This window comes from Dendrobates tinctorius, unplaced genomic scaffold, assembly GCF_039654945.1.
Source record: "Dendrobates tinctorius isolate UK_male_01 unplaced genomic scaffold, ASM3965494v1 ptg000003l, whole genome shotgun sequence".
Lineage (NCBI taxonomy): Eukaryota > Metazoa > Chordata > Amphibia > Anura > Dendrobatidae > Dendrobates > Dendrobates tinctorius.
Window position 1 is genome coordinate 19,568,794 of NW_027361671.1, and position 23,646 is coordinate 19,592,439.

General features: G+C 46.6%; 1 protein-coding gene across 2 annotated transcripts in view; it reads left to right on the forward strand.

The window, feature by feature from the left end:
• Positions 1-23,646, forward strand: part of POLR3G (RNA polymerase III subunit G) — an 88,340-nt gene that overhangs the window by 34,013 nt on the left and 30,681 nt on the right. For both annotated transcript variants that reach the window (XM_073587054.1, XM_073587140.1), the window contains exons 3-5: positions 750-879; positions 14,013-14,081; positions 15,814-15,867. In XM_073587054.1, coding sequence (XP_073443155.1) covers positions 750-879; positions 14,013-14,081; positions 15,814-15,867 — 253 coding nt within the window. The remainder of the gene's footprint in view (positions 1-749; positions 880-14,012; positions 14,082-15,813; positions 15,868-23,646) is intronic.

The following is a 23,646-nucleotide window of genomic DNA, read 5'->3' on the forward strand; positions in this document are numbered from 1 at the left end:
TTCCCTCCCCTCTACTCAATTATTGGATCTAGTAGTAATAAATACGGTTAAGCATTCATACTATTGTGGTCCTTTATAACACTGGGAATAGGAGGTGGGAGGGGCTATTTAACTTCTTTCGTGTTTCCTGTCCCTATTGGGATGAGATGACCTCCTCCTGTGTGCTGTTGTGGTAGGTTATTAGAAACCACATTACCGTTAAGTCTAATTCTAGTTTTTTCCTCGTATAGAGTGCCCGCAGTCAGATTAAAATCCGCAATGAAAGTCAATGGGTCTATGAAAAATCGGACTGCGCTCTGGATAGATCTAAATGCAGATCGATTTTCAGACTGTCATAATGGAGAAGGTGGAGAAATTATTGTGAACTGAATAATCAATCCGATTTTCTTGTATGTAGAACAAAATTGTATGTCTGAATGAGATCTAAAAGAGAGCCACATTCTCATCTGTCAGTAAAAACTCAAGGAAAGGATTACAATCGGGGCACAGATGGGAGGTGTATTTCTGCATTAGGGCAGACACTTTCAGGTTTTAGTGGTGGCCTATAATCATGGTGGATAGTAAATGCATGCTCCCTCCTTATGGATCCCTACTGGTTCATCATATGGTCCTTCATGACGATTCTTATGGTATTGATTACTGAGTTATCGGAATGTGTACTATAGATTTACTAGGTGTATTAAGATATTTATGAATTCCATGTTGTACCGTTTAAGCTAAATGCTTGATGTTGTTTCTGCCTATTCTAGCACATAGACTTCAAACCGTCTTCTTTACTAGAAGGGGAAGAACAGAGCTACTTATTGGCATTAAAGCAAGAACTGCGAGGAAACATGAAATGCCTACCGTACTATATGGGGAACACCAATAAAAAGCTAAGTATGATACACTGAGTTCTGTACAATCTTACACCACAAGATAAGCTCTGGGTAATAAAACTGTATATAATTTTTTTCTTTTAAAAAAAACAAACCATTTACCCTCCATAATAGCTTCAACGGGGGTATTGCTTAGCTGTTATCTCTGCCAGGATCGCATAGTAAACAGACTCTTCTAGTCTCCTGGTCACTGCTGAAGATGTCTTGGCCCTAACCCTTGCATCCAAGCATTATTTGTGGCAGCTCCTGATAGAAATACTGATGCGAGTTCTTCTTTATCTCTTTAATATAGTGAGACCATCATATTATATAGCATTGTGTACTTACAATTGCTCATTCTGTCCTTCTGCCCAGCTAATTCTTCTCTTTTCGATTAGATCTATGACATCACGTGATTAAAAACTGACTAGCTGATTCCTTCTAAGCCCTATAAAGAAACAGGAGGTCATTTAAGGCAAAATGAGCAATTGTAAGTAAAGTACTATATAGAAAAATATTCAGAATTGAGTCCTCAGTGGTTGATACCTTTTAATGGCTAACTGAAAAGATGGTAACACATTGCAAGCTTTCGAGACTACTCAGGTCTCTTCATCAGGCTAGACTAATACAAAATCTGAAGTCACATATTTATGCACAATACAGCCTTGAAAAAATGCAATGGATAAGACAAGTGACGTGAAGCAGAACTATCAATATGGGAGAGGGAGAAACCTAAATATAAACATTGGACCAGTTCATAGATAAGGAGTCTGGATGTTTTATGGTCCTCTGATTGGGGTCTAGTTCTGTGTTGTGATGCCTCAACACGGTTTTAAAAGGAAATTCCTTAATTGATGTAAAAAGACATAAATCCATGCGACACATTCATTCCAGCACTGAGAGTGTCAAAGTTCGTCATAAATTTGTACTCCCAATCAGTGCTATCTAATGACTGCAATATATTAAGAGGCTGAAAACTTTGAGAGGAGTGCTTTTAAGAAGGATGTAGACATGAGAAATAGAGTTGAGCGACTTTTGCTTTTTTAGGGTCGAGTTTCGTTTCATGAAACCCGACTTTTCCAAAAGTCGGGTCGAGCAAAATCGGCCGACTATAGGGAAAAGTCGTGGTTTCGACCGAAACACGAAACCCAATGTAAGTCAATGGGGAATTAAAGTCGGCAGTGAGAGGAGGACAGGAAACACACCTAAAGTGCCCATTTGAATGCCAAAAGCATCAATTCTTCTTACTTAACCTTGTCAACCTTAATTAACTTCATAATACTAGTTACGCACTGAAAAATGTGGGTTATTTGGCTAAAGTTGTGGGGGGTAGGGCTGGCTCCAGGTTCTCATGTGCCCTGGGCAAAAGAGCGCCCCTTTAACACATACCACAACTCATGATGCTCCGAGACGGCAGAGAAATAGCGGTATAGTACAATGAAAAATACTTCACTTTTTACATCTCATGATGAGGCCCTAGATGCCCTAGGCATCTATTTCTCCATACAGAATCATTGGTCCCATATAATGTTTGAAACAGTATATGATGAGGTCCACATAATGCTACAGTATGTTCCCCATGGATGAAGCTCCACTGTCTTATGGGCCCAAATAATGCTCCAAACATAGTGGGCCCCATTTCTAATGCTCTAGTGTATAACGGGCCCTGTAAATGCTGCTTCTGATGTCCACCTTTGGAATGTTCCAGTGTATGGTGGGCCCCATCTATCATTCTCCAGAGTATAGTGCTCCCCAAAAATTGCTGTCCCAACATTGAAAACAATGAAATAAGTCTCCTTGCTAGGGAATCCCTGTACTAGTCTGGACTCCTCGTCGTCCTCATCTTCCATCTCACTGCACAGTATTTCAACCTTGCAAGTGCTGTGATCCTGAGCAAGCAGGGGGGCCCACTCGTTGGCGACGGCACTGGCACAGGGCCCCTGATAGTACGGTGGTGTGTCTGACGGCGGGTGTGCCGAACCTGCACTTTCATCTGGAGCTTCCTCTTTGTCACCGTGTAAGATGGAACTGTATATGGGAAGGGTAACCTGAGTTTCATCAGGGTCAGATTCAGGCCGTGTAGCGTGCGAGGGGAATGTAGTGGTCTGGGTCAATGTACCAGCAGATTAATCGAGCAGTGGCTGGGCATCGGTGCACTTGTCGCCCCCAGGAGTACGGTCGCCACAGTGGCATTACCTTCCTCCTAGGGAGTGTGATGTACATGCTTGGGAGCAACGAAGGATCTCTCTAGCAGGTTAACTTATTGGGCGGCGTTATTCCCACGAGTCACGACCCTCCAAACAGCGTTCATGAAGGCAAAGTGTTTGTTTTACGTGGGCAATATGGTTGCAAAGCTAAACCTTAAAGGAATGTCCAGAAGGGCACCACCAGGAGTGGAGCCTACGGCGTAATTTGACTCAACATGGGCAACCACAACCATCCAGCCACAAAAAAGATGCACACATTGCAAGCTTAATTCCGTTAACGAACGAGACTCCGTCACGCCCCGTGGCCGGCTTACTAGAGGGACACGCGAGGCTCTGGCACGTGAGATTGGCCAATAACTGGTGTGTCATGCCCTTACATGTCCGTGGCTGCATGTGCGCTACACTGAAAAAGCCAGCGTTTGTCGCTTACAGGTGCAGATAACCCGCTGAACAACGTTAGTGATGGGGATCTGGGATTACAATTATTACCCGCGAACAATGATTTCCCAGTAAGTGCAGGTCAACCGCAGTTCCGGAATTAGGCCTAACCGTCATTCCTGAAAAAATGAAAAACTTACATGTGCAAACCACAGGTGCTGTAGCTTGCATAACAGCTCGCCAGCCGTTCTCAGGCCCAGTATGGATTACACGTGAGAAAGGGTACCGTATCCCCGGATAACATGTACGGATATCATAGTGTACACATTCAAAATATATGTGTATAGATCAGGAGGCAGGCTCAGACGGTGTCAGGCCCAGTATGGATTTGACGGCCCAGACTACACAGCGGAGGAGCAGGGAGAGGTAAAGATTGCAAATCCTGGGGCCCTGCCCAAGCAAGGGGGGCCCATTCGTGGGCGTCGGTACTGGCACTGGGCCCCTCATAGTATGGCGGTGTGTCTGTCTGCGGGTGTGCACGACCACCATCAGAGACACTTGATTGCACTATGAGGGACCCTGTGCCAGTGCCTGCGCCCAAGAGTTGGCCTACCCACCTGTCCAGGGCAACGGCACTCACACGGTTTTGTGCGCTAGTTGGTGACCCTGGCCATGGAGAGGGGAGGCAGCACAGTTAGGGAGTTTTAGAAAGTGGCATATGTTGATGCTGGACATTCAGCTGATGCAAAAGGCGAAATTGTTCAAGTCCCAGGAAGAGGAGGACCAAAGCAAGCCATTTTTCTGTCACTCTGTGTCATCAGGGGAAGGTGGGACAGAATCCTTGGAAACCCATGCATGGTTCATTTTAATGAAGGTTAGATCATCCACATTTTGGGTTGACAGACGGGTCCTTTTTTCTGTCAGGATTGATCCAGCTGCACTGAAGACTCTTTCCGATGGCACACTTGCAGCTGGGCAAGCGAGCTCCTGTAAGGCATATTGTGCCAATTCAGGCCAGGTGTCCAGTTTAGCGGCCCAATAGTCAAAGGGGAATGACCTGTGCGAGAGAACATCGATATGGGAGGAAAAGTAGTTTGTAACCATAGTTGACAACTGCTGTCTGCTGTCACTTTCCATCGATGCAGTATTACCAGTTGTGTGAGCGGTACTTGAAAAATCAGTCCACAACATTGTCATGAAACCCCTGTCTCCAACGCCACTTCTGCTGTGTGCACCACGAACACCTCTGCCAAGCTGCCCCCGGCCCGTACAGCTCGTGTGAGAACCATCACCACTGCTGTGTGCTGGGAATGCCTCAACCAAACGGTTTACCAGAGTTGCTTGTTTATTAGCCAATATTAGGTCAAGGTTCTCGTGTGGCATGATGTTTTGTAATTTGCCTTTATAGCGTGGATCCAGGATGCTGGCCAAACAGTCGTCATTGTTCATCATTTTGGCAATGCGGGGGTCCCTTTTTAGGATCTGCAAGGCATAATCTGACATGTGGGCCAATGTTCCCGGTGTCAATGATGCACTGCGAGTGCTGGTTGGAGGAGCACTTTCTGGCAAATCCACATCCCTCCAGTCACGCACAAACCCTGTACCGACCTTACCACGCCAACATTTTCACTTGCCCCACGAGATGCATCCTCCTCCCCTAAGTAATAATCCCCATCATCCTCCTCCTCCTCTTCTTCCTCCACCTCGTCCAGGAGAGGTCCCTGAGCAGACAATGGCTGAATGTCATCAAGGATTCCCTCCTCCTCTTCCTCCTCATCAACATTGGCTGCAGATGCCTGCTCCTTAAGGTGCGTCAAAGTTTGCATGAGCAGATGCATAAGTGGGATGCTTATGCTTAGGATGGTGTCGTCTGCGCTTACCAGCCGTGTGCATTCCTCAAAACACTGAAGGACTTTACAGAGGTCTTTCAGCTTCGACCACTGCACACCTGTCAACTCCATGTCTGCTCTCAAAGTGCCTGGCCGTGTATCCTCCCACAAATGCATTATGGCCTGCCTCTGTTCGCACAGCCGCTCAACCATGTGCAGGGTGGAGTTCCACCTTGTTGCAATGTCGATAATGAGGCGGTGGTTGGGAAGGTGGAGCAATCGCTGCAGCTTCTGCATACGAATGGCGTGTACAGGCGACCGGCGGATGTGCGCGCACAGTCTTCGCACCTCCTGGAGCAGGGCTGTTAACTCCGGATAATTGTTGAGGAAGCACTGCACCACCAGGTTCAAGGTGTGAGCCAAGCAAGGTATGTGGCTGAGTTTTGAAAGGGCTATGGCTGCCACAAAATTACGGCCGTTATCACTAACTACCTTGCCTTCCTCAAGATGTATACTGCCCAGCCATGACTCAGTTTGTCGCTGAAAGTTCTCGGCCAGCACCTCCGCGTTGTCTGTCGCCCAAACACATCATCTGCAACACAGCCTGCTGACGCTTTCCACTAGCTGCTTGATAGGGGGACACCTCGTGTGCAACAGTGGCAGCTGCAGATGGAGTGCTCGTACGACTGCGCTCTGTGGACGAGCTTTCGCTTCTGGAGGAGGAGGAGGGTCGAACGCCTACAGCCAACTGTTTCCTATACCGTGGACTAGGCAGCACTGCCCCACCACCGCTGTCCCCTGTGGACCCTGCATCCACCACATTAACCCAGTGCGCAGTGATGGACACGTAACGGCCCTGGCCATGCCGACTGGACCATGCATCTGTTGTGAGGTGCACCTTTCCACTCACTGACTGCTTGAGTGCATGGATAATGCGGTCTTTCACATGATTGTGGAGGGCTGGGATGGCTTTGCGAGAGAAGAAGTGGCGACTGGGTAGGTCATGCGTGGTACTGCATAGACCATGAGTTCGCGGAAAGCTGCGCTTTCCACCAACCGATGGGGCATCATCTCAAATGAGATTAGTTTGGCAATGTGGGCATTCAAACCCAGTGTACGCGGATGAGAGACTGAGTACTTTCTTGACCTACTCATAGTCTCTGGGAGGGTGAGCTGGACTTGAGAGCTGCATATGGTGGAACTAGCGGTGGACAGGGCGGACAGAGAGGGCTGATGATGGTGATGGAGTTGGTGTTCTTTCTGATGGCCTAGATTCAGTCTTTCGTTGATATAACAGTGGGATTCCCTGACTGCTTTGGCCTTGCAGCGACACTTCAACATTTGCTGCTGTGCTAACCGGTGGGCTTACAGTGGGGGAAACAATGTAGCGTTGCTGACTACCTTCTTTGTGATCAGTTGCACATGTGACACTTGAGGTTTGGTGTTGTGTCCACGCTTGCAAGTGCACGGTGGTTAAATGTCTAAGCATGCAACTGGTATTCAAATTTTTCAGATTTTTCCCTCGGCTAAAGGTCTTTGCACACTTCTTACAGATAACCTTGGCCTGATCATGAGGATTTTGTTCAAAAAAGTGCCACACTGCACTCTTCCTACTTTGGAAGACATTTTGCGGCCTGGCACGCTGTGCTATTTTGACCGTCTGGACAAGCTGTCCAGCAACTCTTTTTTGATTTTTGGAACCTGTCTTTGGAGTGCTCCGGGCCTGCCAGATAACAGCTGTTGCGATGTCGATGTCTGCTGTGGATGCTCCTCCTCCTCATCTGAGCTATTGGAAGCAGCACCCTCTTCCCCCAATGGATGCCAATCTGGGTCAACAACTGGGTCATCCATCACCTCCTCTTCTATGTCATGTGCACCTTCCTCTGTGTCACCGTGTATGGTGGTATAGTGTGCGGGAAGGGGCACCTGAGTCTCATCAGGGTCAGAATCTGGCTCATTACACTGCGAGGACAATGTAGTGCTCTGAGTGAATGTACCAGCAGAATCATCCATCAGCGGCTGTGCATCAGTGCACTCCATGTCAGATTCATCTTGGCCTGGGTAATTCACCATTTCACTTGATAACCCAGGCATGGTATGTGAAAACAGCTCCATGGAGTAATCAGTAGTATGGCCTGCGTCATCCTTCAATCTTGGTTGGGGTGAAGGACACAAGGAAAGGTGTGGTTCATGAACATGACCCTCCAATGACGACTCAGTGCTTTTATTTTTTACAAATTCAGAAGAGGAGGCGATAGAGCTGGAGGCTGAGTCAGCAAAGTAAGCCAAAACTTTTTCCTGATGCTCTGGCTTTAAAAGCGGTTTGCCAACTCCTAGAAAACTAAGCCTTCGAGGCCTTGTGGAGCCAGACGATGACGCAGGCTCAACACCTCCTGCATTCGGTCCTATTTTGCTTTTGCCACTACCATCAGATCCAACACCATAATTACCAGCTGGCAACCCCCGCCCAATTCCACGGCCTCTTCCACCAGCCTTCCTCATTTTTGGTAAAAATGTACACAAAATCCCACTAACTATATAGTAATGTAAAACAAGGTACAAGGTGTATATAGGACAGGGGAGACGTCGAATTTCTGAACACACTTGTGGACACTGTTGGATTGTGTGAGGCCCAGTTAATATCACACCGCTATGTCACAGGCTCAATGTCGCAGGTGTGAAAAATGTCACTATAGGACAGGGGAGATGTAGAATTTCTGAATACACTTGTGGACACTGTTGTGTGAGGCCCAGTTAATATCACACTGCTATGTCACAGGCTCAATGTCGCAAGTGTGAAAAATGTCACTATTGGACAGGGGAGATGTAGAATTTCTGAACACACTTGTGGACACTGTTGTGTGAGGCCCAGTTAATATCACACCGCTATGTCGCAGGTGTGAAAAATGTCACTATAGGACAGGGGAGATGTAGAATTTCTGAACACACTTGTGGACACTGTTGTGTGAGGCCCAGTGAATATCACACCGCTATGTCACAGGCAGAAATTGGCTAGTGTATGACAAACTACAAGGTGTATATAGAATTGGGCAGAATAGGAATCTCCCTAGAGTGTAGGTCTGTAAGAACGGAACATGTCCTCGACTTATTCTTACAGAGTGACACACAGCTTCACTGTGGCCCGTGATAACAGCCGTTACATGGTACTGGGTGAGAAGCGTACACCGCTGTGTGGTGTGAACAAATGCATGCTCAGTACCTCACCAGGACAAAAAAAAAATTTGGATTGCTTTTAAAAAAAAGCAGTTTGCAGAGCAGTGGGAAAACAGCAATGCAGCTATCAGGAAGCCTTATAAGGCAGCCTAACAACCAACACAGCTGATACAGCACAATATAGCCTTCACTTGCACTGCACACACAGTGACTGGTGTGTTGTACAGGCAAAATCACTAGCAGGAGAAGAAGTTTTTGGTGTCTTCTTCCCTGCCTAACGCAGAATCAGCAGCAGCAGCTCTCCCTATTCTGAGAGCAGCATGAGTAACATGGCGGTCGGCGTGCACGCCCTTATACCCCCTGTGACGCCCCCCAAAGCAAGCCAATCACTTGCATGCCCTTCTCAAAGATGGTGGTGACCCCTGCCTATGTCATCACGTTGCCTACAGTGTCCGTGGATCCTGATTGGCTGAAAAAGGGCGGAAAACAAACTTTTGAAACGCGACTTTGGCGCTAAAGTTGTCGAGCTCGTGGCCGACCTCACCCTAGGGTCGGGTTTCGTTTCATGAAACCCGACTTTACCAAAAGTCGGCGACTTTTGAAATTTTTCGACCCGTTTCGCTCAACTCTAATGAGAAATATTGGTATCTAGAGCTTGTTTTAAAGTAGCTCTCCAGTCCAAATCCAAAATTTGACTATACATGTCCAGTGTCTAGAAATATACTTGGTGGCACTCTTGTTTAAAGAGAAGGGCAGAAGGTATGTGTACTATAGAACAGGCACATAAATGTCCTCCGCTAGCTACTGTGCGATCCTGCGAAGTGCCGACAGTACATGTGTGCTTGCTTTCTTCCGATACTTTTCAGAATAGTGTTCCTTTGTCAGAGATGAGGAGCATCCACAGAATTGTGGTTTCATCAGTTCTACAATTCTAAATGAAAACCGTCACTATGTTGCAATAACATTACATCTCAGGGGTGCGTTTATAAGATAATCTCATTTGTGAGTGAGATTTCACTAAGGGTATGTTCACACACAACACATTTCTGCAACCGAAAATCCATGCCTTTCACCTGAATAAGGCTGTTTTGGTGGAAGGACACGGATTTCTGCAAGTTTTTTTTTTTTTTCTGTTTGCCGCAAACCCACAACTTGAGACTAGCGAACCTAACTGTAAAGTTCGTGGTTCATACCAGACAAGTGTCTGGTGTTAAACGCCGAAATATAACATGGATTTCGCCCATCCCTTGCAAAAGGTGTAATATGCCATAAATCCACAGCATTTCCACAAGTAAATCTGAGGAAATGTCCAGTGTGAAACTAAAGCTCCCGACAGCTTTTCTTTAACCCCTTCATGACCGGAGGTATTTTTGTTTTAGCGTCATTTTTGCTTCCCTTCTTCCCAGAGCCATAACTTACGGTATGTTTCCTTCAATATAGCCATGTGAGGGCTTTTTTTTGCGGGACAAATTGTACTTTTGAACGACACCATTGGTTTTAAAATATTGTGTACTGGAAAATGGGAAAAAAATTCAAAGTGAGGTGAAATTGAAAAAAAGTGCAATTCCACAATAGTTTTTTGTTTTGCTTTTTTATTATGTTCACTAAATGCTAAAACTGACCTGCCATTATGATTCTCCAGGTCATTACGAGTTCATAGACACCAAACATATCTAGGTTCTATTTTATCTAAGTGGTGAAAAAAATTTCCAAAGTTTGTTAAAAAAAACAATTTCGCCATTTTCTGATACCCGCAGCGTCTCCATTTGTCGTGATCTCAGGTTGGCTGAGGGCTTATTTTTTGTGCGCTGAGCTGACGTTTTTAATGATGCCGTTTTGGTGCAGATATGATCTTTTGAGCGCCCATTTTTGCATTTTATTGCAATGTTGCGGCAACCAAAAAAAACGTAATTCTGGCATTTTGACTTTTTTCTCATTACGTCATTTAGCGATTGGGGTAATTTATTTTTTTAGATTGAACGCGGCGATACCAAATATGTGTACGTTTTTGATTTTTTTTGGTTTTTTTGTTTTGTTTTTTGTTTTATTTTGAATTGGTCAGAAGAGGAGTGATTTGAACTAGAAACTGCCATAACCCGATTGACCCTGCTACATACAGGCCATGATCAGATTGCCTGTATGTAGTAGAATTGCTCACTTGCTATGAGCACCGACCACCGGGCAGCGCTCATGGCAATCCTGCAGTAACAACCATAGACATCTGCTGGAGACCTCTGGTTGTCATGCCGACCCATCGGTGACCCACGATCACGTAATGGGAGCCGTGGGAGGATCGTGATACCTCCTGCGGCTGATAGCAGCAAATGTCTGCTGTTCAAAACAGCAGACGTGTGCCGGGAAAGATGTGGGCTCACCAACAGAACCCACATCAAAGGGAGGGTGTCCGACATCGGCGTACTATTACATCTGATGTTTGAAATGGGTTAAAGCAGCACTGCCATCAAAGTTTTTATGCTCTTAATATATTGCAGTCATCATATTATATAGCATTGTGCTTATGTGGCGACCCTGAGGGTTCAGTCGCCACAGAGGTACTGCACCTCCTCCTGAGGTGTGGTACCCCACCATCCCGGTAAGGTGGAGACACCTGACCACACTCCAACTCCAACACCTGCATCCCATACAACATAGTAGTATAGCAAAGCACCCTTTGGTGGCTCCCTGCTTGGAACACGAAGCGTGCTGGGAGGCGGGTGGAGTTTAGTTTGCACTAAAAGAGCGGGAAGAGTGTGGGATTAAGTCAGTCAGTCTGTCACAGGTGTCTGTGCGAGGAGATCCCCAGAGTGGGATGGATGGAAGGAAGTGCTGCAGCCGATCTCAGTGACCTGGGTCTGCTGGCACAGGAAAGGAACATTGATAGAAAGCCTGTCTCTCCATAAGAAGCAAAGGATTAGTATGGAACGTGAGGAGGAGAAGAAGGACTAAGGATTAGGGTTAGAGGAGAACCCTCCCCAGTTCTAAGCGCAAGGCTGGGGTCCGGTCCCCGAGGTTGTATGGATACTAATGGTCCTGCAGCAGACACTGGAGGAATAGAAGTTGTCACCACTTTATTCCCACACAAGACTTGGGGGCACAACAGCAACGTGAGTGAGCCGGGACTAGGTAGTAAGGAGTCCACGAAGCAGGCTACAGCTCTCTGCCGTACAAGTAAAGTTCATAGGAACATCTGACAGGAGGAACTCCAGTGTAACTCAGTACTGTGAGTACTTCACTAAAGGCACAATAAGGGAGATGTTCAGAAAAGGCACATGTTGGCGGAGTGTTGGAAAGGAGTACTTCATCTTGCCTGGAAGTTGGCTGAGCTCCTGATCCGGAGGACATGGTACAGATGCGGGTCCTTGTACCACAACAGACTGTGAGTAAAGCTTTGGAACTACATGCCCTGGTGTCCTCCACTTATTCCTGCGTCAACCTGCCCGGCACTGCTACATCCCCTGTGCCTGACACTACACCATCTACGTGTCACTTCACCTACTCTGCCCTGGGACTACAGCCCTGCCTGTGGAGGGCTATAACATCACTGCTGCACCACACCATCTGTCCCAGAGGATCTGTCTGCAGCGTCGGCTTAACATCTGCATTGCCGAACACCACAGGTGGCGTCACGAATCACTCATAAACTTTCATCACCATAAGCACACTGAACATTCCCCTTTTACAATGGGCGCCCAGGGCCACGGGCCGGGTCCCAGCTGCCGTGACATCTCCCATTGAAGCTCATCGGCCTGGTACCAAGTACCCCCTACAGCCCTGGGAGGGCGACCCACTTAAAATTGCTCATTTTGCCTTTCTACCTAGTTAATTGTTCTCTTTTCTCTACTTTATGTAGAAATAGGAAGTCTCTCTTCCCCACATAAATCATTCCCCTCTTCAGCTCCTGCCCCCTGCCAGGGCCTTTTGCAGTGGCTCATGAGTCATGCAGGAAAAATTGCCCCTCCCCGTTTCTATGTAAAGTTTAGAAGGGTTCAGCTAGTCAATTTTTAATCACAATGTGTCATAGACTTAATGGAAAAGAGAAGAACTGGCTGGGTAGAAGGACAGAATGAGAAATTGTAAGCACACAGTGCTATATAATATGATGACTGCAATATATGAGGATACGAACTTGCTGGGAGGAGTGCTTCTTTAATATCCCCTTCTAAAAAGTTGGCAAGTAGGAGATACCGTTATCACAATTTGAACGAAATAAGATACTCTCTCTTTCCATTTATTTATACGGGTAGGGAGGGCTTATGCCCATCTGAGAGCACATACCCCCTCGCCGACTGTTCCTGACGTGCCGTTCATATCACTTGCTTGGTGTTTATTCACAAGTTAGATGATCGAGAGGGTTTATTTATGACAATACGACAAATAGACTTGATGCGTACTTCAGTTCTGAAGATTGTAAAGGGAATTCAGGATTATTACACAGTGATACACCAGAGGAATATTACAAAACCCTGTTTAGTGGACATCTATATAATTACCTTGTAATTTCTTCACAACCTGTTCTGTCCAGATGTGTCCGGATCCCAGAATTCCAAGCAGCGGTGAGTTTCACAGACCGCCATATTGGGACACTCAAGTGATGAGTGTCTCAATATGGAAACTGCTGGTGGTACCAGCCTCTTGCGCGGTACCACCAGCAGAACATTGTTGCACCACACACCCACACAATCTCACACACTCTGTATACGCCATACGGCAGTCTGATTTACTGCACCTTCGCAAGTTCCGCACAGACGCAGTGAATCATTTGGCTGATCCTGGCGGCAGATGCGCGACTTGTCTACAGGTAGAGGTAGCTGGCCACATTAAAGGGGTTTTCCCACAAACGAAAGTTCATTTTAAAAATTGTCTGACCGTGTACAGAGCATACCACAGCTCCTGGGCAGGGGAGAAAGCAAAAGACAATACTGACTTACAGCAGAGGATCACAGAGGATTCATTTTGTGAGGTAAAATATTTCACTGACTGTTTTTAAACAATATTTTACCTCACAAAATGTGTCCTCTGCGATCTCCTGCTATAATGTCAGTATTGTATTTTGCTTCCTCCCCTGCCCAGGAGCTGTGGTATGTTCTGTACACGGTCAGCCACAGACAATGAGAAGAGAAGACAACAGATGGGGCAGAGAGAGAGCGCACAGGGGGGAGACGGCTCAAACTGGACAGCACATGAGGGGAGAACACAGCACAGGAAGGAAACAGCAGACAATGGGGATAGCACATGGGGTAGACAGATCAAAGAAGTGAGCACGGCAAGGAGAGAATGGATAGGTGAGTGAGCACATGGGGGGCGGGGGGGGAGAGTTTCTCAACACTACGAAGCCTGCCCCCATCGTGACATTACCGCCCTCCTGATGCGATAGCATCAGGCCTCCATCTAGTTACAGTATATTTACTGGTCAAACCAGCCCTTGGGTGACCACAGGCTCTACTTCATGATGCGTGAATATACATGTCTGACCACTCAGTATAATTTCTGATCTTTCTTGCCCAGGATTACTGGAATTTATGGAATATTATCTATGAATTTTACTAACCTGTTGGCATGTGTTTCAGGCATTGACAAATACAGCACAAAATACGTGCGTGAAGCGGAGAAGAAACGTACTGATGTGTGGACACCAGGTAATGCTGGACATCACGAGACATATGGCCATTTATCATGTTCTAGGCAGAGCGCAGCTGTTACCTCCTAGAAAGGAGATGTAGGAAGCCCCAATATCATACAGGAGCCACAGTGTCATCCTGCAGATGAAAGCCATGAAGAAATTGGTGGTGGAGCTTTTACATACAAATTATAATGCAAATTGATATTGTAGCTTTGCTGTTAGCACTGCAAAATACATATGGATTTTTTTTATGTGTAGTGCGACTGGATTTAAAAAAAAAAAAATAAAATTAAAAAAAAAAACCCCGATATCAAATCCTCAATATCTGACCCCTGCCTCAGAGATGCAGTACATTTATTATAGACTGTATATTAGTAAAATGTAATTAAGGAACTACTTTATACAAGGGGTGATCCAAAAGTAATGATCGGTTATTTCTATTGCACACAGAAATTAAAATAAAATGTTTTCTTCTCTCTTAGGTACCCACTAGTCCAGGAAAAAAAAATCACTTAAATAGGCCACGATTCCCGGGGGCTACATTCATTTGAATATGAACTGCCAAGGAGTGAACATCAAAATGGAAAAAAACGAGCTCAGAGCTCTCATCAAATACCTCTGCTTGAAAAAAATGTCTACCAAAGACATACACAGCGACTTGGTGGAAACATTGGGGGACTCTTTTCCTCCATATTCCACAGTTGCACGCTATGCCAAGGAATTTAAGCTGGGAAGAACATCGACGGAAGATGAACATCGCAAAGGACGCCCATCCACGTCCCTCAATGAAGAAAACGTGAAAAAAGTTGAAGTTGTGTTGGCAGATCGAAGAGGGACTATCAGGCATGTAGCTGAGGTCACAGGGATCTCATATGGCAGTATTCAAAGAATCCTTGCAAAAGAATTGCATATGAGAAAGGTCTCCGCGCGTTGGGTGCCAAAAATGTTAACCGACGAGCAAAAGAAGAAACGAGTTGACATTTCAATAGCAAATCTCAAAGTTCCAAGCAGACAAGGAGAATTTTTTGTCACGTTTTTTGACCGTGGATGAGACCTGGACCCACCACTTTGATCCCGAAACTAAACAACAATCGATGACATGGAAACGAGCCGACAAACCGACGCCGAAGAAATTCAAAGTGTCAAGCTCAGCAGGGAAGGTTACGGGCTCCTACTACGCAGAACAAATAAGAAGATTGCGGGAGGCTATCAAGGAGAAAAGGCACGGCTAACTGCAGGCTGGAGTGCTGTTTCACCAAGATAACGCACCGGCTCACAAAGCTGCAGTTGCCATGGCTACCATTCAAGAAGCGGGCTTTGAACTGGTGGCACACCCCCCCCATTCGCCAGATCTAGCCCCCCAGTGACTTCTTTCACTTTCCTTGGCTCAAGGAACACGTTCGGGGCAAGAAATTTGACAATAGCGAAGTGATAACCGCTGTTGGGGAGTTTTTTGAGGGTCAAGATCAAGAATTTTTTTCGAAGGGAATTCTAAGTTTAGAAAAGAGATGGACTAAATGTATAGACTTGTTAGGAGACTATGTAGAAAAATAAATTTTTTTTTTTTTACTATATTCATTGTGTTTATTATTGATTAGCATTACTTTTGGATCGCCCCTCGTATTTGCAAATGTGACTAATGCAAGTTCAGAAGCCAGGAAAGTTTCAATGTTTCCTCATACAGTCTGACTTTCTTGATTTATTTTTTTTTTTTTTTTTTTTTTTTTTTTTTTTTTTTTTTAATATAGATTGGCAGCTACTTCCTAGAGAAATGAAAGCTGTCAAGAAGATGAAAAAGAAAGGTATAAACAATGGGTGGATTTTACTTTGACAAGCATTAAAGAGAACCTGTCGTGTGTCCAGCGCCCGCACTTATAAGGCCACTGCTGGGAGGAAAAAACTTTATTCCGCCTGCAGCGTTCGGAGTTCAGTCATGGAGGTGGCGCCAGCACGGTTTCAGACACCATCCTGTGTCTAGATAGCCGTGGCTGTAACAGCCCCAGGCACTGACTGACAACTGGCCCTAATGTTGCGCTGCTGTCAGTCTGTGCTGGGGCACAGTTAAATCCACAGTTTTCTACACAGTGTGGTGTCTAAATCCATTCCAATGCCACCCCCATCACTGTATGCCGGCAGACGGGGGATAATACTCATTCTCTCCAGGCAAGGGGGCTCTCAGTGAGTGTGTGGAGCAGATCCAGATATCCATTAAAATGCAGGTTAACCCCATATCTGCAGATTATAAGCGTTTTTTTTCACATGACATGTTCCCTTTAAAATAAAGTAAGATGCCCTACCCTAGGTTTATTAAGAGTTGACTGACTAATAACTTTGGCACATTATTATTTATTTATATAGCACCATTGATTCCATGGTGCTGTACATGAGAAGGGGTTACATACAAATTACAGATATCACTTACAGTAAACAAACTAACAATGACACGCCCCCTGAGGAAGTGACGAAATATCAAGCGAAACGTGCGTTGGGGAACGTGGTCACAGCACGGGCAGTCACTATGGGTAATTAACCTCTTTATTCTTTACTTAGTCATGTAGCAGTCTTTGCATATGTATACATATACAGTATATTCATTGTTGATACCATGGTGGTGATTATGATTTAGGGCCCTTGTTCAGCATACCATTGTGTGGCGCCCCTGAGGCTTCAGTCGCCACAGAGGTACTGCACCTTCTCCTAAGGTGTAGTGCCCCACCATCCAGGTAGGCTGGTAACTCCTTTCCGCATTCCTGCACCCCACACACAGGATAGTTCAGCAGGGACCCATCCATGCTTTATGCTGTAAAGGTCATAGGGTGCCTTTTGTGGTCCCTGGCTTCGTAACACGAGAGGTGCTGGGGAGGCAGGTGGAGTTAGATATAAAAGAGAGGGAAGGTGTAGGATTTCAAGTCAATCAGACGAGGGTCAGAGAGAGAGAGCATGCTGACAGCAGGTCAGCCTGAGAGGAGCTCAAGGCGGAGGAAGGCAGTCAGTCAGGAGAGGCTGAGGACTGGTCTTAGTGGAACGAGCTCCCTAGGAGAGGAAGAGAAGGAGAAAGAGACGTAGACTGAAGACTACAGATTCCATAAGAGAGAGAGAACAGATCGGAACGAAGGAGAATAGAAGGACGGTGGGAAGTTGGTTGAAGAAAGATAGAGAACCTTTCCAGTCCAGAGCGCAAAGGCCGGGGCCCGGTCCCCGAGGTTGATTGGATCTTTATGTCCGGCAACAGACACCGGAGGAGTAGTGAACCGCTAACGCCTTGCTCCCATCATAGACTTGGGACACAACAGCAACTGAATAGAGAGCCAGGACACAGTGAGGAGTCCCCGAAGCAGGCTACAGCTGTCTGTCATACAAGTAAAGACTAGGAACACCTAGAGAGAGGCATTCCAGGGTAACTAAGTACTGGAGTGTTTCGCACCTAAAGGCGCATTGGAGGAGTTGTTCAGTAAGGTACATGTTGGCGGAGTGTGGAAGGGAGAATCCTATCCTGCCTGGAGGTTGGCTGGAGCCCTGACCTGGAGAACACAGTACGGAGGCAGGCAGTTGTGTGAACTGCAAACAGTGAGTAAAGCATTGGAACCGCACACTCTGGTGTCCTCCAGTTATTCCTGCACCACTACACCTGGGTACCAGCATCCATACCATTCTGCGCCTCTCCTCATCCATTGCACCTACACTGCCCTGGGACTACAGCTCCACCTGTGGGGAGCTATACCATCTTTGCTGCACCACACCATCAGTCCCAGTGGATCTGCATGCAGCGTTGGCTCAACATCTTACTTGCCAAACACCACGGGTGGCGTCACGAACTACCTAATAAACTTTAACACCATTAACATCACCGCCATTGATATTGGACGCCCAGGGCCACGGACCGGGTCATCGCTGCTGTCACACTTTCCCGCCTCGACACCGGCCCGGTACAGAGTACCCCCGCTGCCCTGAATGTGCGAGGGTGACCCAATTGCACTGCATGGCTGGCTATATGAGCCACCTGATGCTGAATGTAAACATCAGGCAGTTGATTCACTAACTCTTTCTATCACCATTGGTTTGACATAGGTTATTTTTTGCTCTGTTCTGCTCATACTCTGTGGCCATCAGTCTTGTGGATCATGTGCATCCATACATACTAATTTATATGATATATTTTATTGTACGTTTTACTATTTATGTAATTGATGAACTTTTGTATTAATAAATATTTTTCATTGTAAATGGTAAACTCATTTTTTTCTCTGTATTTTTTGATATGTATCTGAGTTTATATACTGTACATGAAATTTTCTTGACTTTGTGCTGGTACTTTTTATGTTCTAACAATGACAGACTGATACAGAGGGGAGAAGACCCTGCCCTTTCGGGCTTATATGCTACAGGATGGTGGGGAAGGAGACAGTAGGTTGGTGGGTTGCAGCAGTTCTGGTGTTGGTTGAGGTGATATCTCCGGTAGTGGTGAGAGAGAAGGAGGTAGCGGGGTCATTGCAGGCTGTAGGCTTTCTTGAAGAGGTGGGTTTTCAGGTTCCGTCTGAAGGATCCAAATGTGATTGATAGTTGGACATGATGGGGCAAAGAATTCCAGAGGATAGGGGCTATTCGGAAGAAGTCTTGGAGGTGGTTGGGTGAGGAGCGAATAAGTGTGGAGGAGAGAAGGAGGTCTTGGGAGGAGCGGAGATTACGTGAGGGAAGGTATCGGGAGACTAGTTCAGAGACATATGGGGGAGACAGGTTATAGATGGCCTTGTAGGTCAGTATTAGTAATTTGAACTGGATACGCTGAGGGAATGGGAGCCAGTGAAGAGATTCTCAGAGGGGAGAAGCGGAGGCGTAGCGAGGAGAGAGATGAATTAGTCGGGCAGCAGAGTTAAGGATCGACTGGAGAGGTGTGAGGGTGTTGGCAGGGAGACCACAGAAAAGGATGTTGCAGTAGTCAAGGCGGGAGATGATAGCATGCACAAGCATTTTAGTAGATTGAGGGTTGAGGAATGGACAGATTCTGGAAATATTTTTGAGCTGGAGGCGACAGGAGGTAGAAAGAGCTTGGATGTGCGGTTTGAAGGACAAGGCAGAATCAAAGGTTACTCTTAGGCAGTGGACTTCGGGAACTGAAGAAAGCGTGATGTCATTAATTGTTATAGCTAGGTCGGGTAAGGAAGATCTGTGAGATGGAGGAAAGATGATGAGTTCAGATTTGTCCACATTGAGCTTGAGGAAGCGAGAGGAGAAGGAGGATATGGCTGATAGACACTCTAGGATTCTGGAGAGCAGAGAGGTGACGTCTGTGCCAGAGAGAGAGATCTGAGTGTCATCAGCTTAAAGGTGGTACTGGAATCTGTGGGACTGTGAGTTGCCCCAGGCCAAGTGTGTAGGTTGAGAAGAGTAGGGGTCCTAGAACAGAGCCTTGGGGGACTCCAAGAGAGCGGGTGGGATGAGGAGGTGGTGTGGGAGTGGGAGACGCTGAATGTGCGGTTGCAAAGGTATGAGGAGATCCAGGATAGGGCGAGGTCTTTGATGCTGAAGGAGGAGAGGATCTGTAGTAGGAGGCAGTGGTCAACTGTGTCGAATGCAGAGGACAAGTCTAGAAGCAAGAGTATAGAGTATTGTCCATTTGATTTGGCTGTAAGTAGGTCGTTAGTAATTTTGGTCAGGGCTGTCTCAGAGGAGTGATGGGACGGAAACCAGATTGTAGATTGTCCATGGGAAAAAACTTGAAATTTTTAAATGGCATTTATCAAAGACTTTATGCTATTTTATAATGTAGAAAAGTCCAAAATTTAGATACCTGCTACATTTCTGTTATACCTTTACATGTTTTCAGAGAGGTTTGGGTTTCACGAAAGTGGTAACACTGGCAAGACCTCCATGGATCTGATAGATATCACTCACTAGAAATTATTGCAAATTATAGTACAAATCTATAGTTGCTCACAGCAGACTTATGCCATATGTTCTAAAAATACCTTTTAACCAAAGGTGAGCTGGAGAAAAATTTGCAAAATTTTATCAAAACCTATAAATAACCAAGCTGAAGAGCCCGGCGCTGCCCGGGCATAGTAACTGTGGTTAGTTATAACAAATTATAATTATCCTCCATCCCATAGGCCCGTGCCCATATACCCATCATACATATCCTCCATCCCATAGTCCCATGCCCATATACCCATCATACAGTCATATGTAAAAGTTTGGGCACCCCTATTAATGTTAACCTTTTTTCTTTATAACAATTTTGGTTTTTGCAACAGGTATTTCAGTTTCATATATCTAATAACTGATGGACTCAGTTATATTTCTGGATTCAAATGAGGTTTATTGTACTAACAGAAAATGTGCAATCTGCATTTAAACAAAATTTGACCGGTGCAAAAGTATGGGCACCCTTATCATTTTCTTGATTTGAACACTCCTAACTACTTTTTACTGACTTTCTGAAGCACTAAATTGGTTTTGTAACCTCATTGAGCTTTGAACTTCATAGCCAGGTGTATCAAATCATGAGAAAAGGTATTTAAAGTGGCCACTTGCAAGTAGTTCTCCTATTTGATTCTCCTATGAAGAGTGGCATCATGGGCTCCTCATAACAACTCTCAAATGATCTGAAAACCAAGATTATTCAACATAGCTTTTCAGGGGGAAGGATACAAAAAGTTGTCTCAGAGATTTAACCAGTCAGTTTCCACTGTGAGGAACATAGTAAGGAAATGGAAGAACACAGGTACAGTTCTTGTTAAGCCCAGAAGTGGCAGGTCAAGAAAAATATCAGAAAGGCAGAGAAGAAGAATGGTGAGAACAGTTAAGGACAATCCACAGACCACCTCCAATGACCTGCAGCATCATCTTGCTGCAGATGGTGTCACTGTGCCGGTACAGACCCCACCCCCCCCGGGCAGGCCGGTACAGACCCCACCCCCCCCCCCCCCCCGGGCAGGCCGGTACAGACCCCACCCCCCCCGGGCAGGCCGGTACAGACCCCACCCCCCCCCGGGCAGGCCGGTACAGACCCCACCCCCCCCCTGGGCAGGCCGGTACAGACCCAGAGGGCAGGCCGGTACAGACCCCCCCCCCCGGGCAGGCCGGTGCAGACACCCCCCCCCCCCCCCCCCCCCCGGGCAGGCCGGTGCAGACCCCCCCCCCCCCCCCCCCCCCGGGCAGGCCGGTGCAGACCCCCCCCCCCCCCGGGCAGGCCGATACAGACCCCCCCCCGGGCAGGCCGGTACAGACCCCCCCCCCCCCGGGCAGGCCGGTACAGACCCCCCCCGGAAGGCCCGAACTGACGGCGCATCATGATGCGCACAGTATGTATGTCCAGGATAGGCATCCGCACCGTCGCAGCTACAGCCACAAAATTTGGCACAGTCACACGTCTGGACCCTGAGAGCGTCCTAGGCTATGTTGTGAGGTGAAGTTTTAACCCCGCGTGTTCCAATTCACCAAACAATTTTGACCCTATCTACATAATGGGGGAAAAAGTGTGTGGGTGTCAAGCCCCGCCCCTCATGATGTCATAATGCCCCTATCTACATAATGGGGAAACAGTGTGTGCGTATCAAGCCCCGCCCCTCATTATGATAATGGTTGCCATGGTGATGCTGATTCATCATAGGTTGCAAGCCCCGCCACTCATTATGATGTCATAATGGTTGACTATGGGATGGAGGATGTGTGATGGGTATATGGGCACTGGACTATGGGATGGAGGATGTGTGATGGGTATATGGGCACTGGACTACGGGATGGAGGATGTGTGATGGGTATATGGGCACGGGACTATGGGATGGCGGATATGTATATGGGCACGGGACTATGGGATGGAGGATAATTATAATTTGTTATAACTAACCACAGTTAGTTGCTATGCCCAGGCAGCGCCGGGCTCTTCAGTGTGTGTGTGATAGAGATATATATATATATTGATTTTTTTTTTTTTTTTTTTTTTTTTGCCTTAAATTGTCCTCCATCCACTTCCATCTGGATGTCCCCGAATCCCACAATCCACCGCGCCGCACCGGAAGTACGCCAACCGCCGTAATGGAATACCCAAGTGATGGGTATTTCAATATGGCACCCGCTGGTGGTACCAGGCCCTTCCACAGTACCACTAGCGGGACACCGTCAGGACCCCCGCCGCTGCCTGCCCACCCACCTCCGTGCAGTCACAGCTGGCAGGAAAGACCGCGGCCTGTGCTGGAGATGGGGTGCGGGCGCCCTCTGGTGGCATCGGACCCCCCCGCGCTGCCGCTGCCTGCCCACCATGTACACGCGCACACACGGATCTCCCCCAGTGCTGTGGGGTTACTCTGTACCGGGCCGGTGTCTCAGAGGGATGTGTCAAGGTGGCGGTGACCCGGTCCGCGGCCCTGGGCGTCCATTCAAAAGGGGTGAAACGTAGCAGAATAAAGTTTATAGGTAGATGATACGTGACGCCACCTACCTTTTGGTGCTAGGCAATGAAGGGGTTAAGCCGACGCTGCAGTGCAGATCCTCTGGGACAGATGGTATGAGGCAGCAAAGATGTGATAGCTCCCCACAGGTAGAGCTGTAGTCCCAGGGCAGTAGTAATAGGTGTTGAGGAAGAGGGTGTAGTGTTAGGCACAGAGATGTAGCTGTGCTGAAGGAGTTGCAGGAAGAAGGCAATGACACAACAGGGTGCAGTTTCCTTTACCTTTACTTTGCTTTGCAAGTGCAGTCCAGGATCCAGATTACAGATGGAACAAGAGTTAATCAGCCTGGAAACAACTTAGGAATCTCTCTATGCAGATGGGTTGTGTAGTCTCCTTCCTAGCCGGGGTGTGGAGTCGGAGTCGTTGCTCATTTTGGTGGAGTAAGTATAAACTGGACCGACGCTGACTCCTAAAATATATAATAAATTGGGTACAATAGTTCAATGCAGAATGTGCTGAATATTTTTTCATAGGAATTTGGGGAAGTTATGAAATGTCCTATAAATGGCTGTTCTATTTCTGATCTAAAGCTACATTCACACACAGCGTTATTCCTGCGTTTTTTGAGGATACGTTTTTCAGCTGCAAAAGCAGATCAGCTTTTTAAAAAACCGCATCACCTGAAAGATTTTTGAGCTCATAGATAATGTTTTCAATAGCAAAAGCAGATTAGACATCTGCTCTATCTATCCATTTATCCATATCTATCCATATCGTATCTGTACCAAAAAGAATGAAAGCCGGGTAGCACACAGACTAACACTCCATTTTTTTTTTTTATTTTTTTTTTATAGCACCAGTCAGTCACACCTCATAGCTGCCCAAAAGGATGCCTAGGACAGGCATTGCTCGTCTTCAGTAACACATCAACATCAATTGATAGTTGGAATAAATAGACTGCGTTCATCACTACATCTTCTTAAGTTGCAGGCTTTATTTTCAACTGTAGGGGGTGCAGTATGAGGTTCTGCAGCAGCTGAGGTGTGCAGTATGAGGTTCTGCCCCCCCCCCCCAGGTTTGATCCTAGCTACACCCATGGTGTGAATGTAGCCTGAGGATCTAGGCTTTGTCTTGGCTGAGAAGTCAGTGATATATAAATATATATATATTACAGTACAGACCAAAAGTTTGGAC